This window comes from Mugil cephalus, chromosome 17 (genome assembly GCF_022458985.1).
Source record: "Mugil cephalus isolate CIBA_MC_2020 chromosome 17, CIBA_Mcephalus_1.1, whole genome shotgun sequence".
NCBI classification, from domain to species: Eukaryota; Metazoa; Chordata; class Actinopteri; order Mugiliformes; family Mugilidae; genus Mugil; species Mugil cephalus.
In genome coordinates, this window is record NC_061786.1 from 18,972,401 (window position 1) to 19,000,264 (window position 27,864).

Sequence of the window (27,864 nt, forward strand, 5' to 3'; positions counted from 1 at the left end):
GGATGGAGGGTTATGGGATGTTATGTCAGAAATAAAGGAATACATGCAATTTTTTATATTCCCTGCGCACATTATATATACTGACTGTCAGTGCTGATTTATTCTTGTATATTTTGCACATTCTTTCAAATTTGATACTGTCTTTTATTGTTTTTTTTGTACATATTTAATTCTGTGCTACCGTGACGAGGTAATTTCCCATATGTGGGATAAATAAACTATGTCTTATGTCTTAAGTTAAAATGTGGGAGATTAGCAGGATCTGTTCAAAAAGTCTAAAACCCTCATAAGAAATGAACTTGTTTGTATAAGAATGGATCCTATAGTCATATAGTAACATTTATTAAAGAGTAAAGTCTCTTAGTGCATCTGCTTGTTTGATTTTAAATATATCCACCTGTGTTTAACCTTTCTGTTCCCGTTGCCGTGTGTCTCTTGCAGGGTGGTGGTGTTGGAGAGCCGGCCGACCGACAACCCCACGGCCCAGAGCAACCTTTACATTTTAGCCGGTCACGAGAACAGTTATTGATCCTCGGGCTCTTTTGAGACGCGGGAATGCGACGTCCTCGGCTTTGGGAGAAAACTCTTATTTGAGAAAAGCATCTTTGTTTGAAAACCATCGTTTGGGAGCGTTTTGTTACCGGTCCCCCGGATGCGCAGGTCAGTAAAAGAGGAGCCTCTTCCGTCTGGATTCATGAGTAGCCTTAACACCAGCGAGACGTTCGCTGCAGCTCCGTTCATCACACGCACGCGCGCGTGTCGAGGAGGACGTGTTGTACGGGAGCTGGGGGAACATTAAAATCTCAAACCGACTTTGTTACTTAGACTTTTCTCTCTCTTCTCTGTACTGTGGACTGAGTTACAGCATATCTAGAGGTATTATTGATAAAAGTGCCATTAAAAAAATATTCACAACAATTGTGATTGTATTAGAAACCAATGGGAGACTTGTTGTGTTATTGACTGTCACTCATAATCCCCGGCCGGTAGCGGACGTTAGAGGGTTTGGAGGTTTTTATGATCTCTTTAGTCGGAACTAATCGATCAGTTTAGGCAGGAACCCGCGAGCTGTGGGTTATTTAAGCAATATTTATTAACCTCATGTTCAGTAACAGTATGTTGGGTTGACACGGCGACAGTCTGCTGTGAGAGGATTAACTACCTAGTGAACAGTTCCCGAGCAGCTTTGGGTTATTTTTACCGCGATGTAATGTAGTTGCATCTCCAGCTCTGCTGCGTTATTTTTTTTATTTTTTATTTTTTTTAGAATATAATGTACATGTTTTTCCTTTACCCTCCTCTTTTATAGACCTTTTACTTCTCATTATTTGCACCATGTAAGCACTTTTGTACATTTTCTTTTTTTTTTTTTATTTAAAATGACAAAATGAGGGACGATGCTAGGTTTTTTATTAACATCTCTGCATTCCCTTCGCAAAACGTTTAATGTATACTGATGTTTTTTCTTTTTTTTTTGTAATAAAAAAAAAAAAGGCTGTTGTTTTAACATGGTGAAGTGTGTGGACTGGTTTATTGTTGTGGTGACGTGACGGGTGGAGACGAGTCTCCTGTGGGAAGAACCGAGGAAGACGAGTGAGTATTAGTTTCCATTATTTCCCGTTTAGTCTGCCTTTCCTCTGAGCTCGACTGAGCTGAGCTTTTTAATTGGTCTCCGTGCGGCGGGACGGATTCTCCTGACTACCCATCGTTCTGGATGATGATGATGTTTAGATGAGGTGAAGAAGACGTGAGCTGGACTTGTAAGCGTCCTTTCTGTCTCTCCTGTCTCTCTGACGCCAGGTCTCCTCTCAGGTGTGAAAACCTTCAGGAGTCCTGCTTTCCCTTTTTTTTGCCATTCTGGAGGTGGAGCTGGACGTTTCTATGGCGACCGCAGTGCAAAAGGCAGAAATGTGTGAAGCTGCTCGGTGAGAGCGTCCGAGGACGGAACGGGAAGTCGGCCGAGTTCACCTTCAAAATAAAACCCGCAGAAACAAAGAAGTGGAAGGTTGTTTATAGATCTATTGCTTTTTTTGTTATTTATTGTGCATTTTAGTTTCAATATAAAGAGGTTGAGCATGATTAATAGCAGGTAATGTGAGTCAACAGTATTAAAGTTATGATAATAAAAGAAATTAGAGCATTTGTGCTTCCATAAACCTGTGAAGACTGGTTTCAGAGGTGTAGTTTAGTTTTAAGGGATGCACTAAACAGAAGTTGCTCCTAAAGTAATTAAAATGGTGGTTTAAACATATTTAATGCTTCTTTTATTGGCTATAATTGTGGCGCTTGTCTCACCATTACAACCATGCTGGAAAAAAGCTTGTTTGCCTGATAATTCACAGGATAAAATCTTGGTGTTGCACGGTTAAATGCACATTTTTTTACAATATATTTCATCTAATTTTAGGCTTATTGTCCTTTGATTATTTTCAACATGAAATTAAAAGGAGCTGCTGAGCTTAAAACCCTGCACGAGTTTTTTTTTATTCTATTTATTTATTTTATTTTGAAAAGCCCAGAAGGACCTGGGACTTCACTGTATCTGACTTGACGCCTTAAAGCAGGAGCTGGTTGGAGCTGCAGGGACAGTTGAGCTGAGCTCGTCCACCCCAGAGGTCGGTGTTCGGAGGACGAAGAAGAAGCAGAAGAAGAAGATCCTCTTTTCTGACTCTCAATCTCTGCCTGAGGAACATTTTTTTTTTGTTTTGTTTTGTTTTTTTACAAAAAGGGTAAGTTCAAACATTTCATTTAATAACAAACAGGTTGTGTTTTTATGTGCATTTCTCCCAGAAACTTATTTCATGAGGCAACTTTACTCAGACTTGTGTATTTTTCCATCATATGTAGACTCAGATTATCAGGTATAAACATGCGATGTAATCTATTAATTCCCCATTTAAAGCGTTTATATGATACGTTGTTGTGCTTCTAAGTGCAGCACTTTGATTTTTATTCCCCTGCCTTGTTCCCCCTCTGTGTGTTATTTGGTTTCTCTCTGTGTCTGTGTGTCCCCTCAGGGAAATGTGCTAATATACTTTGCATTGCAAATGTTTTTTGTTACGCAATCTAACTGTTGGGGAGACAGGTGTAATGTTCCCCGTTTGCCATTTAATCCATGTTTTGGAGGCAGTTTAAGAGGTTTTCTGGACATTTTGGGCCACACACAATCTGAGCCTGCAGGCCTGCTGCTGTTTTTACATGTTTAAATTATATTTGATGCTCGTCAGGTGAGGATATCAGAAACATTATGCACTTGAACTATATTAATATACGTTTTTTTTGTATATAAAAGCAGCAGGAGGTGAAATTGTCCGTCCCTGCTGAGATCTCCTCCTGTGTTTGTTTGTTGTCAGGCTGCAGAGGTCGTCCTGCTTCCCCCGAGGGTTCGCCTGTAAAAGTTCACCCGTCAACCTTTGGGCGAGTGCTGGTCGTCTCCCGGAGGATGGAGAAGTACGAGAAGATCGGGAAGATCGGAGAGGGGTCGTACGGCGTCGTCTTCAAGTGCAGAAACAAAGACACGGGGCAGATCGTCGCCATCAAGAAGTTCGTGGAGACCGAGGACGACCCCGTCATCAAAAAGATCGCGCTCAGGGAGATCAGGATGCTCAAGGTAACGACACAACACCATCGATTCTTCTCTTATTCAGTGAGCTACATGTTTTATATTTAGTGATATTTAAGTAACGTAGCTTATAGAGAAATCAAAGGGCAGGAAAAGACCAAAAATACAAATTACAGACGATGGATTATGAGGATTATGTACTTAAAATCAAATTATCTTATTATTAAACTTATGAGGTAGAACATCAGAATTATGTCATAATACGTCATTGATTCAAAATTAAAACCGGAAAATTATCCATGAATACATCAGAATCCTGATATAATGCTTTTTAAAAGTCTGTGTGGCTGTTTAAGTCAAAATTATGACAAAAAATGTTAACATAAGGTTGAAATTGTGACATAAAAAGCAAAAGCTGTGACATAATAATATGTCAAATTCAGGCTTTTAAAGAAGACGTTATAAGAAACTACTTTAAAGATGGAAATGTGATGCATGTATAAAATATCATGGCTCATGAAGTTGAGATTTCATGATTAAAAAAACAGTAAAATGTTAAGTTTAAGTTGTTAAAAAATAGTTTAGTTTCTAGAGAATAAGAGTGAAAAACATGATATAGGTGAAAAATGTATCAGGTGAAAATTATGAGGTTGTACATCCAACATATGATAAAGCATAAAAAGTGTGTAAAATTCTTATATTATTAAATTAATTATAAAACATCCCAGTTGCCTATTTAAGTTAAAACTATGAGAACGAGAGTTATAAAGTTGAATTTCTGAGGTAGAGTCAAAGTTAAGATAATGCTACATGACAATTACATGTGTAAAACATTTTAATTATGTCCAATAAACGACATGTTCTGTCTCATTTAGGATCATAAAGAAAAGGTTAGTTCAGATGACAACACAGTGAATCAAAACACAGATGATTAAGACACAGTTATGAGAATATTTGACCTGAAAGTAGCAAAATAAGACACGAAATGATCAAATGTAACTTTAACCTTTGTCTTAAAATGTAGAAATAATGAGATAAAAAGTCAAGCTTATGATTCAAAGAATCCATATTTACCCTGTGAGTCAAAACTGGTGAGATGTCTGTGTTAAGTTAAGTTCATATAAATAAATGTGTGAAGCAGCAACAGTTTAAGAACCTTTTTTTTTAACCGTGTCTTTTATTCTGCTGCGTTGAGGACATGAATCTTGCTTTCAGCGCCGTGTAACATGAAGTGTTCCTCCGGCCTTTGTGCAGCCAGCTGCAGGGCCGCTGCGTTATTAACCCTGCAGCACATTTCACATTCAAAACAGCAGCGCCCCAGACAGGGTTCAGAGGAGAAGGTTTTTATGTGAAAAGTCTCAGAAAATACTGGGAACAGGAAATGAGGAACTTACGCAGCAGCTTGTGGAAACCGATGATTGATTTTCTTGTCTCAGGTTGAAGCTTAAACCCGCCTCAGTCTGTTGTTTTTAATGTTGCATAATGATCATCGTGGATGAACTGGTGCAATTGTTGGTGGTTTAATTAGTCATGCGGTGGGTAAGTGAGTGGGAGGGAGGGAGGGAGGGAGGGATGGTGGCCCCGCTGGACACCCGGAGCTCATAAATAGGACAGGTTGTCAGGGGCAACAGCATGTTTATTACCTGGTGTTACCAGTTTGTTGTGTTTGATGAGAGCAAACCGAACCGGGGGATGACGCAGCGCTCCAGCCTCGTTTAACGTTCGCTCCGTTTTCGTGTCCCGACGCAGCAACTGAAACACGCCAACCTGGTGAATCTGATCGAGGTGTTCAGGCGGAAACGGAAGCTTCACCTGGTGTTCGAGTACTGCGACCACACCGTCCTCAACGAGCTGGACCGGCATCCCAGAGGGTGGGTGCGTCTCCACCGGAGACAGAAATAAAGGACGCATGCACTTAGTAGGACAGATCATTATCATTATTATTCTGCACAAAAACACAAAGAGTCCCACTTCGTTTGTAAATTACGCTGCATAACTCAGGTTTTATTGTCGTATACGTGAGACTTAATTATGTTTCCAGTCACAACCGTGTTTGAAAATGTCTGATGGGGAGTTTAGGTTTTTATTTGAAACATCTATAGTTGGTTCCCACATGAAACCTGACGTTAAAAAAACAAAAACTCACTAGTTAACCTGCACTGAATGGTCTTTTTTGCAAATATCTACCTTAACGACCAATTATTTTATTGTTTTCTTTAATATTCTTACTGTTAATATCTTGTTATTGAGTTGTAACACCACTCAGCTCTAAGAGAGACAGTTAAATTTATAATATTGTACATCTGATCCAACATCTGTCTCATCTAGTCACAATGATGAGATTAAAAATCTGAATTCAACAATAGCACGTCCACAATGTAGCTTAATTATGGTAAAATGATCTAATAAAATGTTAAACTGTTGACACAGCTTGAAGAAATTATGATATATTACATTAAAAATGCTCTTGTTAAATCAAAGTTATGACAAATGATCAGAATTCAAATGCTAAACGTGGCTTAACGGTAAAAAAGAGATGAGTTTGTAGAAATTATGACATATTACATCAAATATTGGCTTATTAAGTCAAATATAATGAAGGCAAAACGTCAGAATTCAAAAATCACATGCAAAATGTGTGTTAATAAGTTAAAACTATGACGTAAAATGCAGAAATTCTGATAATCCTGTAATAAATTAGCTCAGCAAGTTAAAATTGACAGATTAAAGGACTTAATTATGAGGTACGACATTAAAGTCTAGCTTGATTTTATTGAAAAAGTCCAAATTATGGCAAAGAAACTTGAATTTTGAGCTAAAACGAACATCATAAAACTGACTCACAGTGAAAACTAATGACAAAAACATCTGCGTTCATTCTGAGCTTCCTCTAAATGCCACATAAAGCTGTGTGAGCACAAAAAAGGTTTTATTTAGTTATTATTAATATCATGAATACAGTTAAAGAAAAGCTCAGCTCCTCTATTGTACAGCTACATCCACTCGTTTCCACATCTTATACTGAACGTACGCTGAGCTTTGTCCGGCCTCGTCTCCCAGGAGGCCGAGCAGCTCTCCGCGGTATGCTTACAGTGATGCTCTCCCAGAATGCTTTGCTGGCGGGGAGCCACATTTTATAGACGGGAGTGTTTTGACGGCCTGGTTTCCCCCCCGACACCCGCCTCCGGCCGCAGAGGCTTCAAAAGAAGAGGGAGCACAAAGTGGAGAAAAGAGGCGGGGACTGTTATTAATTGCCGGTCACAAGGCTCAAATTAGCCATTTCCCCAGCAACGCGGGTCCACGGCGGCCCCCGGACCAACAAAGGCTCAGTGTCTGCGGCCGGACGAGTGAAAACACGTCTGAAAAACACAGAAATGACAAGAAAACAACACAAGAACAAAGTCACCTGTACAATTACTCACACCTGAGACTTCAGACCGACTTCGTTTTTTCCCGTTCCCTTATATTTCTGTTTTCCACTACGTATTTGAGTGCTGTTATTTACTTAAATTCAAATTTTTATTTCGTCTTTCAAAGTTTAGCCAGTGTCTCCATCCAGGAACAGATAATATAGCGACAGACACATGAACGTGTACAAGATAATGCAACAGATACAAAAAAAACAAACAAACAAACAAAAAAATACTGTATCCTATCGGAGTCATTACCCACCTTAATGTGAACCCAAAACCTGTCCCAAGGAGTCACCTCCTTCCCCCCTGTCATTACAAATCTACCGAGCATACATTATTTTTGTATATATATATATATTTTTTTTTGTCTATTCTTTCAAATTTCATGTGTTTTTTTTCTATATATCCTTGTCTAATTCTGTGATACTGTGTGAAGGACGTTTCCCATACGTGGGATCAATAAACAATCTCTTATATCTTATTTATTATAATAATTTATTAATCACAACTTTTGTCCCAAATAACAACAATATAAAAACATTTTTAGCTCTGTATTTGATTTCACATTATCAGACAGTGGAGCAGATTGTTCCTCCTCTCATTTTGACATAATTTAAACTCCTAAATAAAAATAAATAAATAAATGCTTCAGGTTGAAGTTGAATGTATCAACAACACTTAGGACTCAGTATTAGGTCATAATGTTATGGCTGATAGTTGTTTATATTAAAAGCTAAACATTCACACTTTGCTCTCGTTTCCAGTTAATTAGTTTTAATTCTCTTCTAAAACTACTGGTTGAAGCTCAAAGTTATTTGTGTTGTTTCTCGTTGGTCAGAGTCCCAGAGCTTCTAGTGAAGAGAATAACGTGGCAGACGCTGCAGGCGGTGAACTTCTGTCACAAACAAAACGTAAGTGGCTGCTCCTCTTCTCCTCCTCCTCCTCCTCCTCCTCCTCCTCTTCCTCCTCCTCCTCCTCCTCCTCCTCGGCTTGTTTTTAAATTCCTCCCTCCTCCAGCTCTGCTTTATGGCTGAGCACCGGTTAATGTTTAGACCAGGTCTCCTCTGGTTTAACGTCTCTCTCATTCTCATCTGTCGCCGGTTTTCACTTCCAGTGCATTCACAGAGACGTCAAACCGGAGAATATTCTCATCACCAAACACCAAGTCATCAAACTCTGCGACTTCGGCTTCGCCAGGATTCTCAGTGAGTTTGTTCTCAGTGACTTTATTCTCAGTAAGTTTATTCTTAGTAAGTTAATCAGCAGCTGTGAAATCAGTGACGCTGCCACTTAGTGGTCAGTGGCGACTTTACATTTACAGATTTACAGACATCCAGTGTCTTTATAGTTACATACAGTTATTAATCAAATATTTCTGGCAGAATTAAAATAATGTGAGCGTCTTTATATACAGACAAACATTTCTAAACTTAAAGTGATGGTGTTTTGTGCTCCACCAGCTGGTCCCTGTGACTACTACACAGACTATGTGGCGACCCGGTGGTACCGGGCCCCGGAGCTGCTGGTGGGGGACACTCAGTACGGCCCGCCGGTGGACGTCTGGGCGGTGGGTTGTGTGTTCGCCGAGCTGCTGTCGGGGATTCCTCTGTGGCCCGGGAAGTCCGACATGGACCAGCTGTACCTGATCAGAAAGACTCTCGGTAAGAGTCCCCCGCTGGAGACAAGCCGGGAAAATGTGTAGCTTTAAAAAAAAACAAAAAAAAAAATTATTACCAACGATTTCCTTTCTGATCCGATACTGGCTGGTATCGGCGATACCGATCCGATACCGATAATATGTCTGGTAAATATAAAAAAGTAACATATTTTACATCATAGCTTCGTAAAGAATACAAGACATCAGAGTAGTTTATTTATTTATTATTATTATTATTATTTTAAACTAAGTATATTGAGGCTGCGGCCTCATTTACTATATAGTCAAGATAATGCAAAACAAAACAGAGACACAATCACACAAAATATGTGAAAACACTGTTTCAAACACTAAAAAATTATTAGTTACTTTCCACTGTGTACCTACGTTACCTGAAACGACTGAAAAGCATCGAAAAGTATCGATATTTTGATTTGAGAATCGATTTTAGAGCATAAAGGCCTGGTATCGGAAGTATCCGTATTCATCGATCACTGCTCTTTCTGTCATTACAAATAAATACATTTATAGATTAGATTAGATTAGAGTCTTTATTGTCATTGCACGGTAGCATATAACAATATCCACAGCTCTCCCGTCAGTGCAAGTGATAAATATTCAATAAATAACTAAACTAGACAAGGCATGTACAACAAATGAACTAAAAAGGACACTATATACAAATTAGAATGTAAACAGGGCTGTATAATATTGCACTTCTGTTTGTGGAGAAGGAAAAAGCTTATTGCACAGTCATTATTTTCATGAAAGTGAACCGTTGTGGCTCAAATGACACGATTGTGTCAGCTGTTTTTGTTCAGCATTATGTATAAATGTATGTATAAAAAGTAGCAAAATTAAAGCTAAAAACAGCCTCAAATGTCTAAATTAGCATTGAACTCTCTGTTTTTGGTCACTGTAAACCACAAAGCCTGCAGCGTTAGCATCCCGTAGCAACAAATGCATAGATTCATAATAAATGCATATACATATTAACCTCCTGAGACCCTGCGTCCTCATATGGGGACATTACGTTTTAGGTTTGTGGCACCTCATTCTGCTTCATTATGACCTATTGTCCTCACAAGGAGACACTTTTATCTGCCATGTGCTGGCAGCGAAGCGTAAATACACTTGTTTATTTATGCTTATTAACTTTTCTAGTTTGATATAATGTGCAAATTTAACAAATTAACAAGTACTTTTTCGCAGACGTTTCCAGTTTTATATTCTGGTTCACATCGGTGACTTAAATTGTAATATTTTTATGCTTCTTAGGGTCTATTTATCCCAAATACTTAAAGATATTGATCTTATCTTATAGAAATTAAGGTATCAGGAGGTTAATATGTATTTATTAGTATTATTGGGGTATCAGTGGTGAATATGATGGACGCTGAAGTGTTTTCATAAATCTGTGGCGACATAATAATAATAATAATAATAATAATAATGATACCATGTTGACATGTTTCCATAATTTTGAAATGCAGGAGATCTGACCCCTCGACACCAGCAGGTCTTCAGCAACAACCAGTTCTTCTGTGGAGTTTCTATCCCAGAGCCACAAGAGATGGTGAGACAACACCTAGAATGTCAGTTCAAATCAGGAAAGAGACTCATGAAAAGTCTTCGTTTCCGGTTCTTGCAGGAACCTTTGGAGCAGAAATATCCGAACCTCTCCCATCAGGCTCTGAGCCTCATGAAGGTAAAAAGACGTTGACAGTGCGGCGCACAGAGCTGAGCTTTTAACGCCGTGAGATGTGCGTGTTTTTACCCTCTGGTGTCTGGCGCAGGGTTGTCTGAGGATGGACCCGTCCGAGCGGCTGACCTGCGAGCAGCTCCTCCAGCACCCGTACTTCGACAGCCTCAGAGAAAAGAGCGAGGGCACCTCTTCCCGAGAGCAGGACCGCTCCGGAAACAAGAGGACGCGTTTACCTCGCAGACACGTGCCCCCCGGGGTAAGCAGCAGTGAACAATAAGGAACAACAAAGAATAATAAAGATAAAGGAGCCCATGCTGCAAAATATCCAAGTTATTTTCTGAGTGAGAGACTTTGCGGAGGCTGCGTGGGCATGAAATAGGTCAATGACCCCCAAACTGATGGAGAGATTAAGTAGGGACCCCCTCCCTACTATATGTGTTCTATATTAAACTAGTGCTATTTATAAATATACATTATTATCATCATATTGCATTCAATAGCAAGTTATTCAAATAATACACATATTTCAATCTAAGCCTTCTGTGCACAGTAGGCCACGCCCCCTTTCGCTATTGAGCCAATCACAGCGGCACATAATAAACACTGACTCTGTCATGTTTCCCTAATGACAAAACATTTAGCTTAAATGTTTAAAGTTAAAACTATCATTTATTGTCTTTATCTGTCAACTTTATATATATATATATATATAATTATTTTCTTGGCAGTTTTAACTTTAAACGTAGCTAAACACTAAAATTAGTTGGATTCTTGTTAATGTGGATTTAAAGATAATTCAATTTCTGGGGAAAAACTGCAGAGGGAAAATTAAAAAATATATATATATATATAAGAAATGTCTAATCAACCAAAGATTAATTAAGTCCCAACTCAACCCTACAGATAGAATATGACCTCAGGTAACATTATTGAGAGAGAAAGGGTGAGTTTATACTGTAGTATTTCCTAAAGGCTGGTTCCTGACACGGACGTGTTGCCGTAGATTAATTGTATACGTCCTTTAGATACAGGTTTACCTCCACGTACGACCCAGATTGTTGAAATTATAAACAGAGGTGGAAGATTTAATGTGAAATTAATTTTCTACATTTCAGCCTAAAAGAGAATCAGTTGAAACAAATTAGTATTTATTTGGGAAAATGAGCCAATAAATATTTTTTCAGGCCAAATTATAGAACTTTGTATTATATGAGTAAAATTTCCTTTTTCTCTCTTGGGCCTAGAAATCAAACATTCACAACAATAAAGTTTTTTTTGCTGAATCCCTGAAACTCTCACTGGTTTATTTCCCCAGTATTTGCCACAGCTGACGAGCAGCAGCATCTTTCCAGCTCTGGACAATAAGAAATACTTCAACAACCTGCGCAAGTTCAACTACCACCTCCCGAACATCTAACCGCTCTGAGATAAAGCGCTCTGACTTTTTTTTTTTTTTCCTCAGGAAACAAAGCAAATCCTGGAAACTACTTTCTCTCAAGACGTTCATGTCTTATAGTCTATGCACTATATCCCAACGCGTCGACTCGGGACGCGTCGGTTCATGTATGTTGCCTATTTTGTTTTTTGTTTTTTTAAGACTTGGAGCGACCTGCTGCCGCTCTGCTCGTAGTCGCTGAGTAGACTGAAGGTAAAGCGATGATGTACTGCCTTGTCTGGTTTGCCAAATGTATTTTTTTTATATATATACACACATATATATATATATATATATATATATATATATATATATATAATGATGGACTCTGTTAGAGTGACATGTTATTTTCTTTGGTAGCAAGATTAATGATCATTTATTAAGTTATGAATAGGACGAGCATCTCTGGAGGCGATATTTATTGACGTCAGGACTGAGCGCGGCCGTTCCTTTAACCCCATCGAGCATTTATCCGTTTATCAGTAGCAGTAGCGTCGTTATCTCTGGAACTTTGGTGCTAAGGATGTTTTCAGCCATCTGTCTGTCCTCAGATACTTTATAACAAAAATAAAAAAAATAAATAAAAAAATACAAAAAATGCCAAACTGATCTGGGAAAAAACATAAATAAATGAAAGATGTAAACGACTCTTAAAGCGCTCGACGTTTTCACAAATGGCTTTTCTCTGTGTTCACACATGTGGAGTAACTTTAATAAACTACAGGATATCAACCGACTGCTTTAACCTTTGTCTTTGTGGGACTGTTTCTTTAAACCTGGAGCAAACGAGAAGGGAAAAAAAAGATGGATGGCATCTTTGAAGTAGGGTTTTACTCTGATCAGCCATAACATTATGACCACTAATTCACGCTGATTATTGGTGGATGTGATATATTAGGTAGCAAGTGAACATTTTGTCCTCAAAGTTGATTTTTAGAAGCAGGAACACATCATACAGGCGGCCTGCAGCGTCACTTACGTGAGGAAGACCCTCCTGCTGTTGCCATAAGGTTGTGTGTGCTCTGCAACAATGATCAAGTGTTGGTTCATTTAAGGGCGTATCGCATCGATACTTTTGTTACAGTTGCTCTTCTATACATCTGGTAAATTACTCCTCCCAGACTTTATTTGCAGATTCTCTCCAAGTCTCCTCACCTGTAGTAAAAGGTGGACATGGACAGAGTTTGACTCTCAAATCCTGGCATCACAGCAGCATCTCACAGCTGGAAGTGATGCTGTTATTTAAATGTGTCCGTACTCAGAAGAGAAGACAATTACACGAGATGCAGACCCACTTCTTTGGTGGAAAATAAATGAGGCAGCATTTCCGTCTCTGAGCAGTTTTTATATTAATTATTAATACATAGTTCCTTTTTCTTTTTTTCTCCTGATTTCTTATTTTGCACTAATGACTATTTTTCCTAATACAATTGTGTAGTAAAGGGGGAATTGTTTAATTTTATACTGTTAACTTAATTTCAATTGTAATTAGTTAAAAAAACAAAACAAAAAAAAAAACAGGTTTATTTGCCTAAAATATTTATCCTGTGTTTCATCATGATCTTGACCAACTAACTAAAGGCAAAATAACAAAGTTATTCAATGATCATGATTCAGTATTGGATCGATACCAAAAATTCCCAGTATCGCCCATCCCTAGTTCATATTAAAGTATCACCCACATAAATGCCAGGACTCATGTTTCCCAGGATTGAGATGATCGGTGTTATTCACTTCTCAGGTTAGTGGTTTTAATGTTGTGGCTGATCGGTTTATGTCCACAGTCGGCCTATTACCAAACACAGATGGTCGACCCCCGAAACAAGGCTCAAATAAAAAGTCAGTTTCAGTTTAAGTCTATTCTATATTTTCTGATACAACAACAAAAAACTAATTTACATTCAGAACAGGAAGTAGCTTCAGTCCAGGTCCAGAACTAAGTCCAGACGAGGAAGCGCCGTCTGTAATCTCCCAACTGTCGTCTGCTTGTCTTTGATTCCAGGGAGATCACTGAGAAACAGATACTCCAGGTTCCTGAGAGGAAGTCAAACATAATTACTGGCTAGAACTCTTTGGTAATAAATAAAAACAAACTTTAACTCAGACCGACCTGAGTTTGTGAAGCGTGATGATGCCCTTATCGGTCACATTTCCACAGGAAACCACCTCCATCATGTACAAGCTCTCCTGCAGGTTCTCTATAGAGCTCAGCCTCTCCAGACAGGCGTCCTCAATGTAGATGCACTTATTCAGCTTTATTTCCTCCACATGTTTCAACCCATCTGGACAAAACAAACATCAGAACACATTTAGAAAAGAGGGACTCTACACCAAAATAAATAAACTGCACTTTGGTTTCAGCTGCCAACGAGGTCAGAGACCGTGTGTATTCGTGCCCACTCGGTGTAAAACATCCCGGCTACTTGCGTCACTTGGATAATCAGGCTGAGGGAGATACACTTTCACCCTCGCCTTTCCTTTCTTGTTAACACACAGGAATCGCTTTCAGGTCAACAGTCGAGGTCGAGCTCACGGCAGCGTGTCTGATGTAAAATTTATACGTTCTGAACATGGCTTTAATCTTTGATTTGGCCGCGCTGACAATACAACGGGAGTGGAGCCTGTTGACATGTACTGGATGTGGAGGAAACGTTCATAGACTTTTCATCAAGCACCAGCAATAAATAAATAAATGAATGAATGAATGCTCAGTCATTAATCATCCGAGGCTGGAAAAATGGTGACTAGTACTTCATTGCCCTGATCAGTTAAGGAATCAGGATCTGTTTCCATCCAAAAGTGTGTTTTCCGCCTCCGAGTTTTAATCTGTCTGAAAGGGGACCTCTGCGAAAACTTTGGGGAACAAGCTAATGAGTCTGGGACGAGCCTCGACCACGTCACGTCTTCCACCGCTGTAACACTGACCCAGGTGGTCAAAGCCTTTGTACATGATGCAGGACTCGGTGGCGTCGATCGCCTGGATCTTGTATCTGCCCAGGGGCCCAGTTGGCAGCCCGTTGTAGTCGTGCTGCCAGCGGTCGAAACCCTGGAACCTCACTTTGGCACCGCACCTCAGCAGCCACTCGGCCGCGGCTCGGTCCGGGCCGACCGCTTTGATCCTCTCGTGGTCCACCCTGAGAGGACATAGACAAACACTGGGCAAAGTGCAGCAGACGTTGATGTCATGAAGTGCGTTGCATTAGCCGGAACGCGCTAAACAGGCCAAGGGGAAACGAAAAAAGAAAAAAAGAGTCAACATGGCAACCTGCCCACTGGAACAGTTGGTTTAACCTCGTATTCTTGCCTACAGTTTGTTTATGGTGTAATTTGTCAAGAAAAATGTCCCTTTTGTAGGTTCCTGTATTTACAAATTGGAACTGGGTGTTTTAGATTTTGGACACATAATAAACCTAATGAACTAAATTGAGACTTTTGGACTTTGTTTTGTCATTTTTTTTAATCTTAAGCTTAATATAGAAGGAAGTTTTTTGTAATAACTTTATAATAAGTTATGAAAATAATAGACCTCTCAGACAAAAATGCATCTTCTTAACATGAAGCTTATCCTGTAAGTTATAGTTGACATAATGTTGTAATTTAGCCTGATTAATGACATTTCTGATGCTGTTTTTCAGCTGAATGAAATACTAAATAATGACTTTACTCTGTGTCTGTGAGTTTATCAAATCCTCCTCAGGAAGCTGCAGAGTCATTCATATTTTGAGGTAAATCATCAAGCTTAGTTTTTAGGATATTAAACTAAAATTTCAACTTTAGGGTGAAACAGTTTCATTAGATTACGACCAGGGATGTCAAGCTCAGTAACACAACAGCATAATAAACTATAAGTAAGGACAACTCCACACTTTTGACGTTTGTTTTAGTGCAAAGAAGTGAATTAGGAGAACGTATGTAATAAACTCATCCTCATATTCTATAACCGCTTGTCCTCTAGAGGGTCACAACCACAGCTACGGCCAATTTAGAATCACCAATTAACCTAACGAGCACGTCTTTGGAAGCTGGAGTACGCAGAAAGACCCCAGGCGGATTTGAACCCAGGACGTCTCGATGTGAGGCACAGGATGATTTTTCATGAAGCCTTTAAACACAGCTAGAAGGAGTGTTCTCCCATAATGCTTGAATTGCAATATGTTGGCAGGCTATTACAGAATTTGGACAACATTACACACCATGCCTTTAATAAACAATCCTTCAAAAAAATAAATAAGTGCAAACTGGACTCATTGCTATCTGCTGTTTAGTCCTGTGTCTCTGTTCACCTCTCTTTATAAAACAGTGGACAAATTATCCAAATTATGGATATAAGTTATTTTCATTAAAAAAAATGCGTAATTTTCGCACATTCTGCAAATTCCTGATTAGACTCTCTGCTGGGCCGCTTTTGGTCCGCCGGCCGTATGTTTGACACCTGTGCTTTAGGCTAAAAGTGATCGATTAATGCAGTCTCACTTGTTAAAAACTGCATTGAGCCATCCCCAGAAGTGTCTGCGGCTGCACTCTCTCTGACGCACCGCATACTGCACCGCCTTCGACAACAGCCTCATATCTCTGAGCTGAAAATAAGAACGAAAGAAAAAAAAGGGGCGACAAAACATCAGCTCTGTCTGGTTTTAAATTCTTGAAATTGCGACAGGCGAGCTACAGATTAACAGCTTCTCACCTGTCCTCCAAACGGATCGCACTGTTTACATTTGAGAGGCGGACATTGACGTGCCCTTTCACCTCGTGACGCCTTTAAAAGCGTGCCCTCCCATTGGCTGACCCGGGGTTACGCATGCGTTGTCGTGAGAGAGGGGGGGCGTGGCCACGCAGAGGCAGGTAGAATGGGAGCTTGGTGTACACAGTCAATGGGAAGCTAACAACCAAAAAGCCGCAACAAGAGCAGGCAACACAGGACACGGAGCTCAGGAGGAGTCCGGTCGACACTCGTTTAGTAAAAGAAACGACTATTAGCTTTTTTTAAAGCTTTGTCACCATGATACGGATACTGAGTTGTGCGTCTTTTAGACCGGTGCTAGCAGCGCAGCCGAAACTGCTAAAGGACATAACAAGCAGACAGCTCCACAGGTATTTTTACACATGTACAGGTACAGAGCAAAGACTTGGAGCTTAGCGTATAACCAGAAGTGTGTGTAGCATGAATAGTATGGTTTATGGTGCAGGTTATTTTTTATATCATAAATAAGACTTCTATGGGACTCGAACCCGTGTCTCATTACCACAAGACCGTAGTTTTTTCAAAGTAGAAGAAGAAGTAAAGCATGCTACCTCTATCCCTGCAGCTCCCTGTAGCTCGGTTACTCATGACAAGGAAGTGGGGCTAATAATTAAACCTACTGACGGATAAGTTAAACCAACAGGCTTGTACCTGCTTGAATATCTACCTTTTAATTACAGGTTTTTACTTAGGACCCCACATACCAGGCTGCATACCATTCCTGATCTATGTGTAACCTGATTTACACAACATGCAGACTATTTATAGGTCTTAACTCATGTATTTCCATATATTATATTGTCAGATTTGCATGCAGAAAGCCGGATCTGTGCCTGTAGGAGCTCATGTCTGTGACACATGTGTTTCACATTAGACATTATTAACAGGGGAACCGTGCTCTGGGGGAATTTAAGCTCTCTTTTTAAATGGTGTATCCACAAAGGCAGCTAGTGGCAACTGAAAGTTGCATGATATTAGAGGAATTTGTTAATTGTGAGTTGTACTGTAAAGAGACATGAATGGCTCCAGGTGTGAATGAAACCCGGAGTGTCTGGTTACGAATGTGTCTAACAGGCTGCAGGCGAGAACCACCTACAGATGTTTCAAAAACAAACCTGAACTTCCCACCACTTAGTTTTGTGGTGATGTTAGCATAGAAGTCAAGTCAAGATATTAAAAATAAACAGAAAACGATAAGATAAAAAAAAGTGTAATGGTAATATGAGCATCTGCTTGTTCCAAGTCAGTTGAGTTTTAGGTGGGAACCAACTACAGATGTTTCAAATAAATATTTTAACTCTCGTACAGAACATCATTTTGGACTGAAAATGATATATATTCATATTACCTAACAACAACTACATAATTTCGCTCTTACTCTAACACTATTTAAAATAATAAAATCCTTGAATTTATCCCACAGATTAAAAGTTCTATATGTTGAACCAATTATGGCTTTACTGCTTTTTACAAGTCCTGTCAGTCTGGTTCTAATTAACTAAGGACCTGTATCGCTGCAGCAAAGTTTGTCCTCTGAACATTGGTAACAAACTGTGATCCACCTATTGGTGCAGATTATTTATGGTGCATCCAATCTCCAACTGGATTTATTTGTTCCACCAGTAATAGATTATATTTTATCTGTTTGTTATGGAGCGTTATTTTTAACACTTTTCCTTTGCGGAGTGTTGCCAGTGTCCTGTCCTGTACTGAAGGTACATGATGTTCTCCCAGCCTTGAACGTCATGTTCTTTCTGCTCTTTGAAGATGTTTTTTTATGAGAAATCCTGCAGAGAACCGAGTGCAGGTTTAGCAGACTGGAGCTCACATGGAGCACGCCCACTACGTTTTACGCTATAGTCTATAAATTGATTCGTCTGGACGTTGTCTTGTCTGGTTAAAAAATAGCTAGTTCACCACAACATCTGTGTCATGGGGTTCCCTAATGACCAGTTCCAAAGGTCTATTTCTCATAAACACATGCACACGTGGACATTGGACCTAAATGTTCTGCTCTGCTCTCTAGATTTTGCAACCTGCTAATCCTCAGTTGACTATTTGTTTGTTTGTTTGTTTTTTTTTTTTTAGCACATACGACGTGGCCATCGTTGGAGGTGGCATCGTGGGCTTGGCCACAGCCAGAGAACTCATTCTGCGACACCCGTCGCTCAGCTTCATCCTGCTGGAGAAAGAAAAAGAGCTCGGTGCGTTGAGTTCTGAAAGTTATAATGTGTCTGCTAATGTTATCGTGTTAATGTTATCGCCTCAATCAAAACAGGCCGACCACATCGGAAAGAAAGCGTCTGTCACACTTAGAGGGTGGTGTTACCCTTTGGTCATCTGCTCGGTTTAAAAAACATTAACACTTGTTAAAACATGTAAATGTCTGATGCGAGCAGTTTGCCCCATGTAGGGCAAACCCCAGACATGACATGATGGTTTCCAAGAAGGACAGGAACATGGGTGTAGCACAGTTCTTCTTCCTCTTTTGTGAACGTTTTATTTCATCTGTATCCTCCAAATGTTTTTGTTTACCGTCCATGTGAACATTTAAAAAACTCACCAGAATTATTGGAATTGGAGAAACACATTTCCATGTAATTGTGGTAACTGTTTTATTTTAGATGCAATCTGCTGGAGCATAGAGGCCAAACTTTAAAATAAAAACAAATTTGTGCACATGTCTTTACAGGGTGGACACTTTTAAACTGAAATTAAGGCTGCTTGTGTTTCCAGTCAAGGCTAATCTCATACCAGTCTCCTGATTGCTTCATATTTACAGACGCATGAGTCATGTCAGTCGTCTCATCTAATTCTGAGCAAGAAATGAATAATCCCAACTTCTCCTTTAAAAGTGACATAGCTAATTGATCTATAAGTCTTACAATAATAATAGGGCGTTCATCGCTTTCTTCTTGTTGTTCTTCAATGTCTCCGTCTCACCAGCTGCACATCAGAGTGGGCACAACAGTGGAGTCATTCACAGTGGGATCTACTACACGCCGGGCTCGCTGAAGGCCCGTCTGTGTGTGCGCGGAGCCACTTTAGCCTACGAGTACTGCGAGAAGAAAGGACTGCCTTACAAGAGATGTGGAAAGGTCAGGTTTAATATCTTAACCAGATAATAATAGGCGTGATACAGTGAGCTTACTTTTGATGATTCTCTCGGGGTGGTCAGCTGACACGGCGACGACAGCAGACGTCGCTGCTGTGATAAAAGTCGTATGTCATAACCCAAACAAAGCGACTAAACCCTCAGAATCTGGTTGTTGAATTGACAACGTTGGGTTAGATGTTAGATAACAAACAGCAGAATGAGACTGTTAAAAGTGTGTTTAATAACAGTTTGAAATACGACTGCTCCAGCTACACAATATTATCGTGACACGATATTATCACAACACGATGTTATCACAATACAGAATAGTTTTTTTTTTTGAGTATTATCACCAAACAATGTTTTTACAGTGTAATGAAATCAAGACACGATATTATCACAATATATCACAATATGATGTCATCACATACAACAGTAAAATGCTATGGACACAAAATCGTCACGATACAACATTACAATATATGACAAGATGATGTTATCAAGATACGATATTATCACGTTACAACATTATCACAATACAATATTATCACGTTACATTAGTGCGTTACAACATTATCACGATACAATATTATCACGTTACAACTTTATCACGATACGATCTTATCACTATATAATATATCACAATATGATGTCATCACATGCAACACTATCACGATGCAATGTTGTCCCAATAAAATGCTATGGACACGAAAATATCACAATACAACATTACGATATATGACAAGGTGATGTTATCAAGACACGATGTTATCACGATACGATATTATCATGTTACATTAGCACAATACGATATTATCACGTTACGATATTATCACAATACGATATTATCACGGTACATTATCACGATACGATATTATCACGGTACAACATTATCACGATACGATATTATCACGTTACAACATTATCACAATACGATATAATCACGTTACATCAGCACGATATGGTATTATCACATTACAACATTATCACAATACAATGTAATCATCAAGACACAATATTATCACAGTATCACATTACGATATATGACAAGATTAAGTTATCAAGACGATATTATCATGTTATAATACTATCACAATATGATATTATCATGATACGATGTTATTGCACGATAAGATATTAGCAGCCGATGTTGGTCGGACATGAATTGGTGTCATAAATGTTTCATTTGCCTGGCAAATTGTCTGCACTTGTGTGCATTATAGTGTATTTATTGATCGTCTTTACTGCAGATCTTTTAGTATTTTTCAGCCACCCACTGTATTTGTATTTAACATTTTGTTTCTTCACCGGCAGCTTATTGTCGCTGTGGAGCAGGAGGAGATTCCCAGACTAAAAGCTCTGTACGAGCGCGGCTTGAAGAACAATGTGCGTGACCTCACCGTTGTTGATGCGAAGGGCATCCGAGAGCGAGAGCCGTATTGCAGGGTAAAAATCCTTTCTTTTAAATTTATTTTTTTTTTATTTGAGACAAGAGAAAACGAATAAGTGTGGGCTAATTTGTGGCGTGTCGTCCTTCCAGGGGATAATGGCCTTGGATTCGCCGTACACTGGCATCGTAGACTGGAGGATGGTGGCTCTGAGGTACGGCACAGACTTTGAGGAGGCAGGCGGCACGGTGGTAACTGAATCTGAAGTCAATGACATTTCCATGGTGAAGGAGAGCCCAGCTGGGAGCAGTGAAGGTAACAAACAAGTTCAAAAGATTTAAAACAAGATCTTCTTTTACTTCTACTAACTCTATGTCCACATTCACGACTTTTGCAGGAATGAAATATCCAATCGCAGTGAAAGACAAAAAGGTAGGAGGCGTGCAGATGAAAGCAGCACCATGTTCCGGTTGTGTTCAGTTGTTATTGATTACTGTGCGTTATCATTGTAACAGGGCAGAGAGGTGCAGTGTCGTTACGTGCTGACCTGTGGCGGCTTGTACTCGGACCGTCTGTCTCAGATATCTGGATGCAGTCCAGAGCCGCGGATCGTCCCGTTCAGAGGAGATTATTTGGTCCTGAAGCCCGAGAAGCACTATCTGGTGAAAGGAAATATTTACCCCGTGAGTATGAGGAGGATTTGATCCGACCTGCAAATGACTGAATGTGATTTCTAACTCATTTAGAAGACAATCTGGGAAATCTCAAATAAAAGTGTCAGAAAGACTAATAGTGAAACAAGACGTGAGGAAGCTGCAGGCTCTGGACTACTTTTTTTTTTTTTTTTTTAATTTTAAATGTTGCTGATTCCAGTTTCGGTCTCTTCTTAGTCAGACCAAGCGAGTGTTGCCAGGTAGAACAGAAAGAGTCGAGCAATATGTAGCGCCCCCTTTAGGTGATGTAGTTAAAGTGACATTCTGATTCAGCTAGACTCGATTCTAAAATCCCAGTATGCCAGAGTCTTTCTGCAGAGTCCTAAAAAGTCATAAATTCGAGCATATTGTGCATCGTACGTCTTAAATTAACATTTAGTCAAACTTTAAATCCCCCCTCAGGCTCCGGCCTGTTATGTTTCTGTTCCTCATTAGTGAATCCCACCCCAGTTATGTCCTGAGTTGATAGTTGAATGACAGTAAATTTTGTTATTTTGAAAGTAATCCTTAAATTTAACCCATAAAGGTCTTAAAAATTCTAAAATTTCACTTGTTCAGACCTGCAGAAACCCTTTAACATGCTGAAAATGTAGCCAGGTGTTTATGTGAACATGACAGTTGTTGTTTCATTAAACAAACAAACAAAGCCTGTTATAAGTCGGCTTATTTAAAATATTCCACAGGTTCCTGACCCTCGTTTCCCGTTCCTCGGAGTTCACTTCACCCCCAGGATGGATGGGAGTGTTTGGCTCGGTCCCAATGCAGTGCTCGCCTTCAAAAGGGAGGGTTACAAAGTGTACGACTTCAACGCTCGAGACTTGGCAGATTCACTCTCCTTCAGGTACAATGTGGAATTTTTTGGCTGTTAGAGTTGTGTGAATGTTGCACGATGTGCGATGCTGAATACTTCCTCTTGTTTCGCTGCAGAGGCCTTCAGAAGCTGATAATGAAGAATCTAACATATGGGATTGGAGAAATGTACAGAGGGGTTTTCATTGGGTCACAGGTTAAGATTCTGCAGAAGTACATCCCTGAACTCTCCCTGAGCGACGTGCTGAGGTACAGAAGTAATCAGTCAGATGTTTAAATGCTGGGGTGCAGTTATTTTTCTGTAACGTCACTCGTTTCCTCTCCAGGGGTCCTGCAGGGGTTCGAGCTCAGGCCCTCGACCGAGACGGAAACCTCGTGGACGACTTCGTGTTCGACGGCGGCGTCGGGGACGTGGGCAGCCGCGTGCTCCACGTGCGGAACGCCCCCTCGCCGGCGGCCACCTCCTCCCTCGCCATCGCCGAAATGGTCGCAGACGAAGTGGAGAGCCGCTTCACGCTTTAGAGAAACGTCAACCAGAAAGGAGTCGGCTTGAGGTCGCAGTGCATCTACAAGCTTCGTCTACCTCAGCAGCGCTGTCGTCACAGACTTTTTTATCACAGGTCAAGCCTTAATTTAATGAAAGTGAAATGTCTCGGACTATATTTTTACTTAAGCGGTGCTATTTTAACATTTTTACACACTAAGAATAAAGACGTTGCACATTAACAAACATCATCAGTCTGAAATCAGAATGTTGAAATGCACAAAAGTAGCAAACCAACATTATATTGAATGTGAACTTTTAACATGTTAAATGAGGGGTTTTCAGTAGTTTAATTCTGGTACTGATTTTATTTTATTTCTGGACGAGCTTCTGCAGCTACTGACGCTAATGGAGCAGGTTGTTGTTTGGATATTGTATATACGGTTGTATATGTAATAGAGGGTGAAGAGTTTCAGTCCCTCACAACTGCATTTAGGCTTTTTTTTTTTTTAAATAGATGAATTATACCGCAGTAGAAAATGAACTAATTAATGATCAGGAGTCAGAATTTGATCGTGGTTATTACTGGGTAATGACACTCTTCATCTAATAGCACAGTTATTGCTACAAATTGCACAGTTTATGAAGATAGACGGAAATACAGAAAGCTTTATTAATCCCAAAAGGGCAGTTCACCATCTGGACATACAAACATTCACACAATAATCCATAGGAGGAGTAGTATGATATGAAGTTCAAGTGCAATTAATGTTCAGACAGAAACAGAATAAATGGTTATAAAAGAGAAAATAAAATGAGATGAATAATAACACCCCAAAATAAAAGGTAATGTGTTCTTATTAGAAACAGATATTAATAATAAGTAAAAATAACTGAATGAATAAATAAAGTGCATTGTGCCAAGACCAGATCAGTCAATAATCATTTTCTATCTATTTAACAGTGTAGGAGCTGTAGGAATAAATGATATCGCACGACGGTTTGTCTTGTCAGATGACGCAACAACGAATTCCTATGAGAGTGTGTTTTCTCTTCAGACGTCATGTTAAAGAGATTCTTAAATGATATCAAGGCTAAATAAGACTTGTTTTTTAATAAGGCGAGACTTGTGTTGTTTTTTGTGAGGCACTGTTTTCGTGTAACTTTACTAGAATTTCATCCATTTCATTGACAAATGTATGTTAATTATATTTTTTTTCCATAAATATCTATTTTTAAAAAGTCTTTGTGGTTTGTGCCATATGTATTTTTTAAACATGTCCTTTTACATTTTTCATCTAAGGAATAAATACACATCCAATGAAATGTGATGTATTTAAGAGAAGAGAAGTTTTTTTATACACTTCAGCTTGATGGCAGTATTTTATATACACTTATATCAAATTGAGCAAGTCACCTAAAACCCGAACTGCTCCAAATATATTCACTATACTCTCTGTGTTTACAAATGAAAGGATTAAATGCTGAAAACAAAGTCCTTGTATCCTGTCTGAATGTTCATTGAATGTTGCCAGTGCCAGTCAAATCTTGGCTTCATGAAGGTTATAATGTTGAGTCAGAAAGGTGGTAATTCAGCAGCATGATGTAAGATGTAGTCTGTGGTGATGTAAAACTGGATTGATTAAACTCCAAAGTGTTTATTTAACCTTACCCACTGAATAAAATGTCATGTGTGGGTACGAAACAATTCAGTACAAAACAATCCGACATGAAAACACAGTTGAATCAACACCTATCTCGGTTATTTTCAGCAAACGCTGAATAATATGACCTTCATTAAGCTAAAAAACTAGTGCGGGACTGTTATGTTATTTGCTTGGTCAATAAAGCTGATTTGCTCTCAACATTTTCGTGAGTATTTATGGAGTTTGTCCACAAGGAGGCAGAGTCACAACAACACAGAGGAAGAGTGGGAGCAAAATATGTCTAAATCTAATGCTAATGACAAATTGAGATGGTTGAGTTTGTTTGTAAGCATTAAAGTTTTTCTTTAGATTTATTAAACAAATAAATCTTCTCTTTACTACTCACACAGCTTTCTTAAAATAAAGTAAATTCATGCATATAGGAACCACCACCTTGAAGTATAAATTTCACTTATATAGTTTATATTTTATATTATTTTATTCAATTTTATTTTACCTATTTAACTATGTGTGTTTACTTTTTACTGGCTGCAGGTACAACAATACATTTCCCTGTGCATAACTGCATGCGACAATTTTTTATTTTTTATTTTTATTTATTTATTTTACAAAATATATACAGAAAAAGTACAATTACGCAAAAAAGGTCGGATAAAAATGGAAAACAACAAATAATCCACAAACAAAATAAAAGGCTCGATGTTGAATAAAGTTCAGGTGCTATTATATTTTAACACAGGCCTCTTGTTTTGGTTCGTTTTGGGGTTTCATTTTTTTATTATTATTATTATTATTTATTTGATTTTGTTTATAAGATAAAATGTGCAATTACGCAGCGTGCGTGGCTGACAGGACGCACGGAGAGAGAGAGAGAGAGAGAGAGAGAGAGAGAGAGAGAGAGAGAGAGAGAGAGAGAGAGAGAGAGAGAGAGAGAGAGAGGAGTTGGTACGAACATCTTCGACTTCTCAAAACCAAAAACACCTCGACTCGTCTCCAGCTGCTCCGCTTTCACTCACTCGCAGACACGGACACGGAGACGGACGCGGAGACGGAGACATGCCTCGGACCGCGCGCTTCGCCCCTGGGATTATCCTGCTCCGGATTTAGTCGTCCTATCGCCGCGGAGAAGATGACTAAACGCGAGGGAAGAGGCTCAGGAGAAAGTGTGCCTTGTTTGGAGCTGAACGGGTCGTGTGCCACAACACAGGAGTCGGAGCGCAGCGGCGAGGCCAGCGGCGAGCTAGTCGGCTAAAGGCTAGCCTGCTACCTTTCATTACAGGTGTTTGGGCAAAAACAGCGAAATAACCAAACGTGACTCGTGGCTGTGGTTCGCCGGCGACACGCTGGCCTCCCGTGTCTCGACTTAACGTGCCTGTTATGCGCTTTTAAAAGCGGCGAGCACGACACTTAGCGACATTGTTATTAGCTTTCCAGTTAGCGGGCAGGGCTAGCCGCGTTAGCCGCCGAGCTAGCGCCTCAACTTTATTGCTACATGTGCTTATTTTCAAACCCAGCTGCATTTTGGCCGCTTCAACCGGCTCGACTCTGGACTCGGGTTGTGCTTTAGTGTTTTTCTTCACGTTTGCAAGCGAGACAGTTGTGACTTTTCTCCTCCCCAACACCACCACCACCTTCACCACCACCACCACCACCACTATCCCCTTCCTCCTCCACGGTGCCTGCCCTGGACTGACCCACCCAGAAGGACTACTATCTATCCGGGGCCGATGCTGACAGTTCAGCCCGGATCACGGCAAGGCCAGGAGCCGCTACAGCGATGCAGCCCCAGCAGATCTACGACTTTTCTAGTGACGAGAACAGTCACAAATGGAGAGGCCTCTTCGTGCAAGCTTTACGAAAGGTGATTACTGCGCTCTCTCTATTATTATCTTTGGACCCCAACGTCTCCAAATATATATATATCTCATTAACATGAGTTTCTCTTTTGCTCCATAATTAATGACGTTTCCTTATTTAACGAGGACACCAGCCCCGATATAATAATTATGCTTGACAGTGGTTGTGATCATAATGTTTCACACTAAATGTTGTAGATAACAACACTAAGGTGATATTTCTCTATAGTCATGTAACAGGTATTATTAGGTTGTCAACAAACAAACATAAACTTGAGATTTTTCTTTATTTTTAATTGTCACAGGTTTAAATTGCTGCTGTCAAATTTACCCCAAAGATAAAAAAAAAAAAAAAAAAAAAGTGTTTGAAGGTGTTTCAACCCTCATTAGATCCTTAAATCCTCATTACAGCCGGGTACCGGTTTAATTAAAACCTCACGTTATATTAAAAGAAAAATCACTGTGCAACCTTTGCTACGTGACCCAGCTCAGACTCGAATCAATCAAACTAAGCTTAATGTTTAGACAGATCACTAATCATTGTTTTGGAGATACTGAAACTGCTGCGCTCCTCTTCTGCAACACTCCTCCTCCGACGTCTTCGTTTTAACGAGCAAGTTCCCTTTAACAATATTTTTTCCCCCCCCTGCGGTGATTTTGAAGAAGTTGAAGCAGTTTTTACAGTAACTCGAGCATTGCTGGCGGAGGGTGTGTGTGTGTGTAATCGCGAGAGCGGCGCAGGTTAAAATACCAGGGGAAGCTGCCCCGATGCCTGCAGAGAAACATCATTCGAGGTGTGCGCCAAACAGAGGAGATGTCTCATCCTCGCTGAAGCAGAAGCCTCCCGCAACCAGCTCTGCGGTGCTTACGCATCTGTTTTCTCTTTCGAAGAAAAGAAACTCGACTCCTGCGAACTTGATTGAAACTTGCGCGGATGGGAAACGTTTTTGATTTTAATCTCCTTGGTCAGCAGCACTGACCTGTATCGGTTCCCCTTTGGTCGTCCCTCTCTTTCCCTGTTCTTGCATCATCTCGGGGCTTCTTCCCATCGTCACCAGGTTTAATTTTCTATTTTCTGATCCGGCCACATCCCTCGGCTCTTTTCAGCTCAGGCTTGCAAAGTCATGACGGTCTGGAGCTGACGTCTGACATCTGAGCGCGTTTCTCCTGCAAAACCTGTGACATCTCGTCACGGCCGACCTCGTTGAACGTTTTTGCGGTCGCGGCTCGAAAGTCGTCGGTTTGCGGAGAAACCGTTCTGTTATTCGGAGAAGAGACGGGACGTTTCTCATTTTCCGTACCTGGTTGGAATACATTGACCCGAAGATGCAAGCAT

At 39.9% G+C, this 27,864-nt stretch overlaps 5 protein-coding genes across 16 annotated transcripts in view; 4 read left to right on the forward strand and 1 right to left on the reverse strand.

Annotated features, from left to right (window-relative positions):
• Positions 1-1,512, forward strand: part of map4k5 (mitogen-activated protein kinase kinase kinase kinase 5) — a 31,118-nt gene extending 29,606 nt beyond the window's left edge. For all 10 annotated transcript variants that reach the window (XM_047610253.1, XM_047610251.1, XM_047610257.1 and 7 more), the window contains one exon: positions 442-1,512. In XM_047610253.1, the coding sequence (XP_047466209.1) occupies positions 442-529 (88 nt within the window). In that variant the 3' untranslated portion in view covers positions 530-1,512. The remainder of the gene's footprint in view (positions 1-441) is intronic.
• Positions 1,513-1,655: 143 nt separating this feature from the next.
• On the forward strand, positions 1,656-12,508 carry cdkl1 (cyclin-dependent kinase-like 1 (CDC2-related kinase)). 2 transcript variants are annotated; one of them, XM_047610265.1, is made up of 10 exons: positions 1,656-2,729; positions 3,354-3,610; positions 5,312-5,433; positions 7,814-7,886; positions 8,090-8,180; positions 8,436-8,636; positions 10,126-10,208; positions 10,284-10,340; positions 10,429-10,593; positions 11,653-12,508. In XM_047610265.1, the coding sequence occupies exons 2-10, from the start codon at positions 3,443-3,445 to the stop codon at positions 11,752-11,754; spliced, it is 1,062 nt and encodes a 353-aa protein (XP_047466221.1). In that variant the 5' UTR covers positions 1,656-2,729; positions 3,354-3,442; the 3' UTR covers positions 11,755-12,508. The 2 variants fall into 2 exon arrangements, with proteins under 2 accessions (XP_047466221.1, XP_047466220.1); XM_047610264.1 differs by having other exon boundaries at positions 10,126-10,340.
• dmac2l (distal membrane arm assembly component 2 like) lies at positions 12,120-16,548 on the reverse strand. Of its 2 annotated transcripts, XM_047610267.1 has the most exons (6): positions 16,457-16,548; positions 16,246-16,349; positions 14,698-14,906; positions 13,883-14,054; positions 13,672-13,806; positions 12,120-12,927 (listed from the first exon to the last, which is right to left on the reverse strand). In XM_047610267.1, exons 2-5 carry the CDS (start codon positions 16,338-16,340, stop codon positions 13,692-13,694), a joined length of 591 nt encoding a protein of 196 aa, XP_047466223.1. In that variant the 5' UTR covers positions 16,341-16,349; positions 16,457-16,548; the 3' UTR covers positions 12,120-12,927; positions 13,672-13,691. The 2 variants fall into 2 exon arrangements, with proteins under 2 accessions (XP_047466223.1, XP_047466222.1); XM_047610266.1 differs by lacking the exon at positions 12,120-12,927 and having other exon boundaries at positions 13,613-13,806.
• A 73-nt stretch (positions 16,549-16,621) lies between these two features.
• On the forward strand, positions 16,622-24,500 carry l2hgdh (L-2-hydroxyglutarate dehydrogenase). The gene is made up of 10 exons (XM_047610262.1): positions 16,622-16,863; positions 18,602-18,717; positions 19,460-19,611; positions 20,925-21,056; positions 21,151-21,313; positions 21,396-21,430; positions 21,514-21,681; positions 22,395-22,552; positions 22,639-22,770; positions 22,848-24,500. The coding sequence occupies exons 1-10, from the start codon at positions 16,772-16,774 to the stop codon at positions 23,041-23,043; spliced, it is 1,344 nt and encodes a 447-aa protein (XP_047466218.1). The 5' UTR covers positions 16,622-16,771; the 3' UTR covers positions 23,044-24,500.
• A 1,112-nt stretch (positions 24,501-25,612) lies between these two features.
• sos2 (son of sevenless homolog 2 (Drosophila)) overlaps positions 25,613-27,864 on the forward strand; it is a 45,127-nt gene continuing 42,875 nt past the window's right edge. Inside the window, exon 1 of the mRNA XM_047610733.1 lies at positions 25,613-26,533. Within this exon, the coding sequence (XP_047466689.1) occupies positions 26,450-26,533 (84 nt within the window). The 5' untranslated portion in view covers positions 25,613-26,449. The remainder of the gene's footprint in view (positions 26,534-27,864) is intronic.

Bases quoted from the DNA above. Each gene is read 5' to 3' on its own strand.
- l2hgdh (XM_047610262.1), top strand. From the start codon at position 16,772: ATGATACGGATACTGAGTTGTGCGTCTTTTAGACCGGTGCTAGCAGCG. The intron at 16,864-18,601 runs GTATTTTTACAC...TTTTTTTTTTAG, and splicing joins ACAAGCAGACAGCTCCACAG to CACATACGACGTGGCCATCG. The intron at 21,314-21,395 runs GTAACAAACAAG...CGACTTTTGCAG, and splicing joins CCCAGCTGGGAGCAGTGAAG to GAATGAAATATCCAATCGCA.
- cdkl1 (XM_047610264.1), top strand. From the start codon at position 3,443: ATGGAGAAGTACGAGAAGATCGGGAAGATCGGAGAGGGGTCGTACGGC. The intron at 8,181-8,435 runs GTGAGTTTGTTC...GTGCTCCACCAG, and splicing joins CGGCTTCGCCAGGATTCTCA to CTGGTCCCTGTGACTACTAC. The intron at 10,341-10,428 runs GTAAAAAGACGT...TGTCTGGCGCAG, and splicing joins AGGCTCTGAGCCTCATGAAG to GGTTGTCTGAGGATGGACCC.
- dmac2l (XM_047610267.1), bottom strand. From the start codon at position 16,340: ATGAGGCTGTTGTCGAAGGCGGTGCAGTATGCGGTGCGTCAGAGAGAG. The intron at 14,907-16,245 runs GTGAGACTGCAT...ATGTCCTCTCAG, and splicing joins CTCAATGCAGTTTTTAACAA to GGTGGACCACGAGAGGATCA. The intron at 13,807-13,882 runs GTCGGTCTGAGT...ACTTCCTCTCAG, and splicing joins ATCACGCTTCACAAACTCAG to GAACCTGGAGTATCTGTTTC.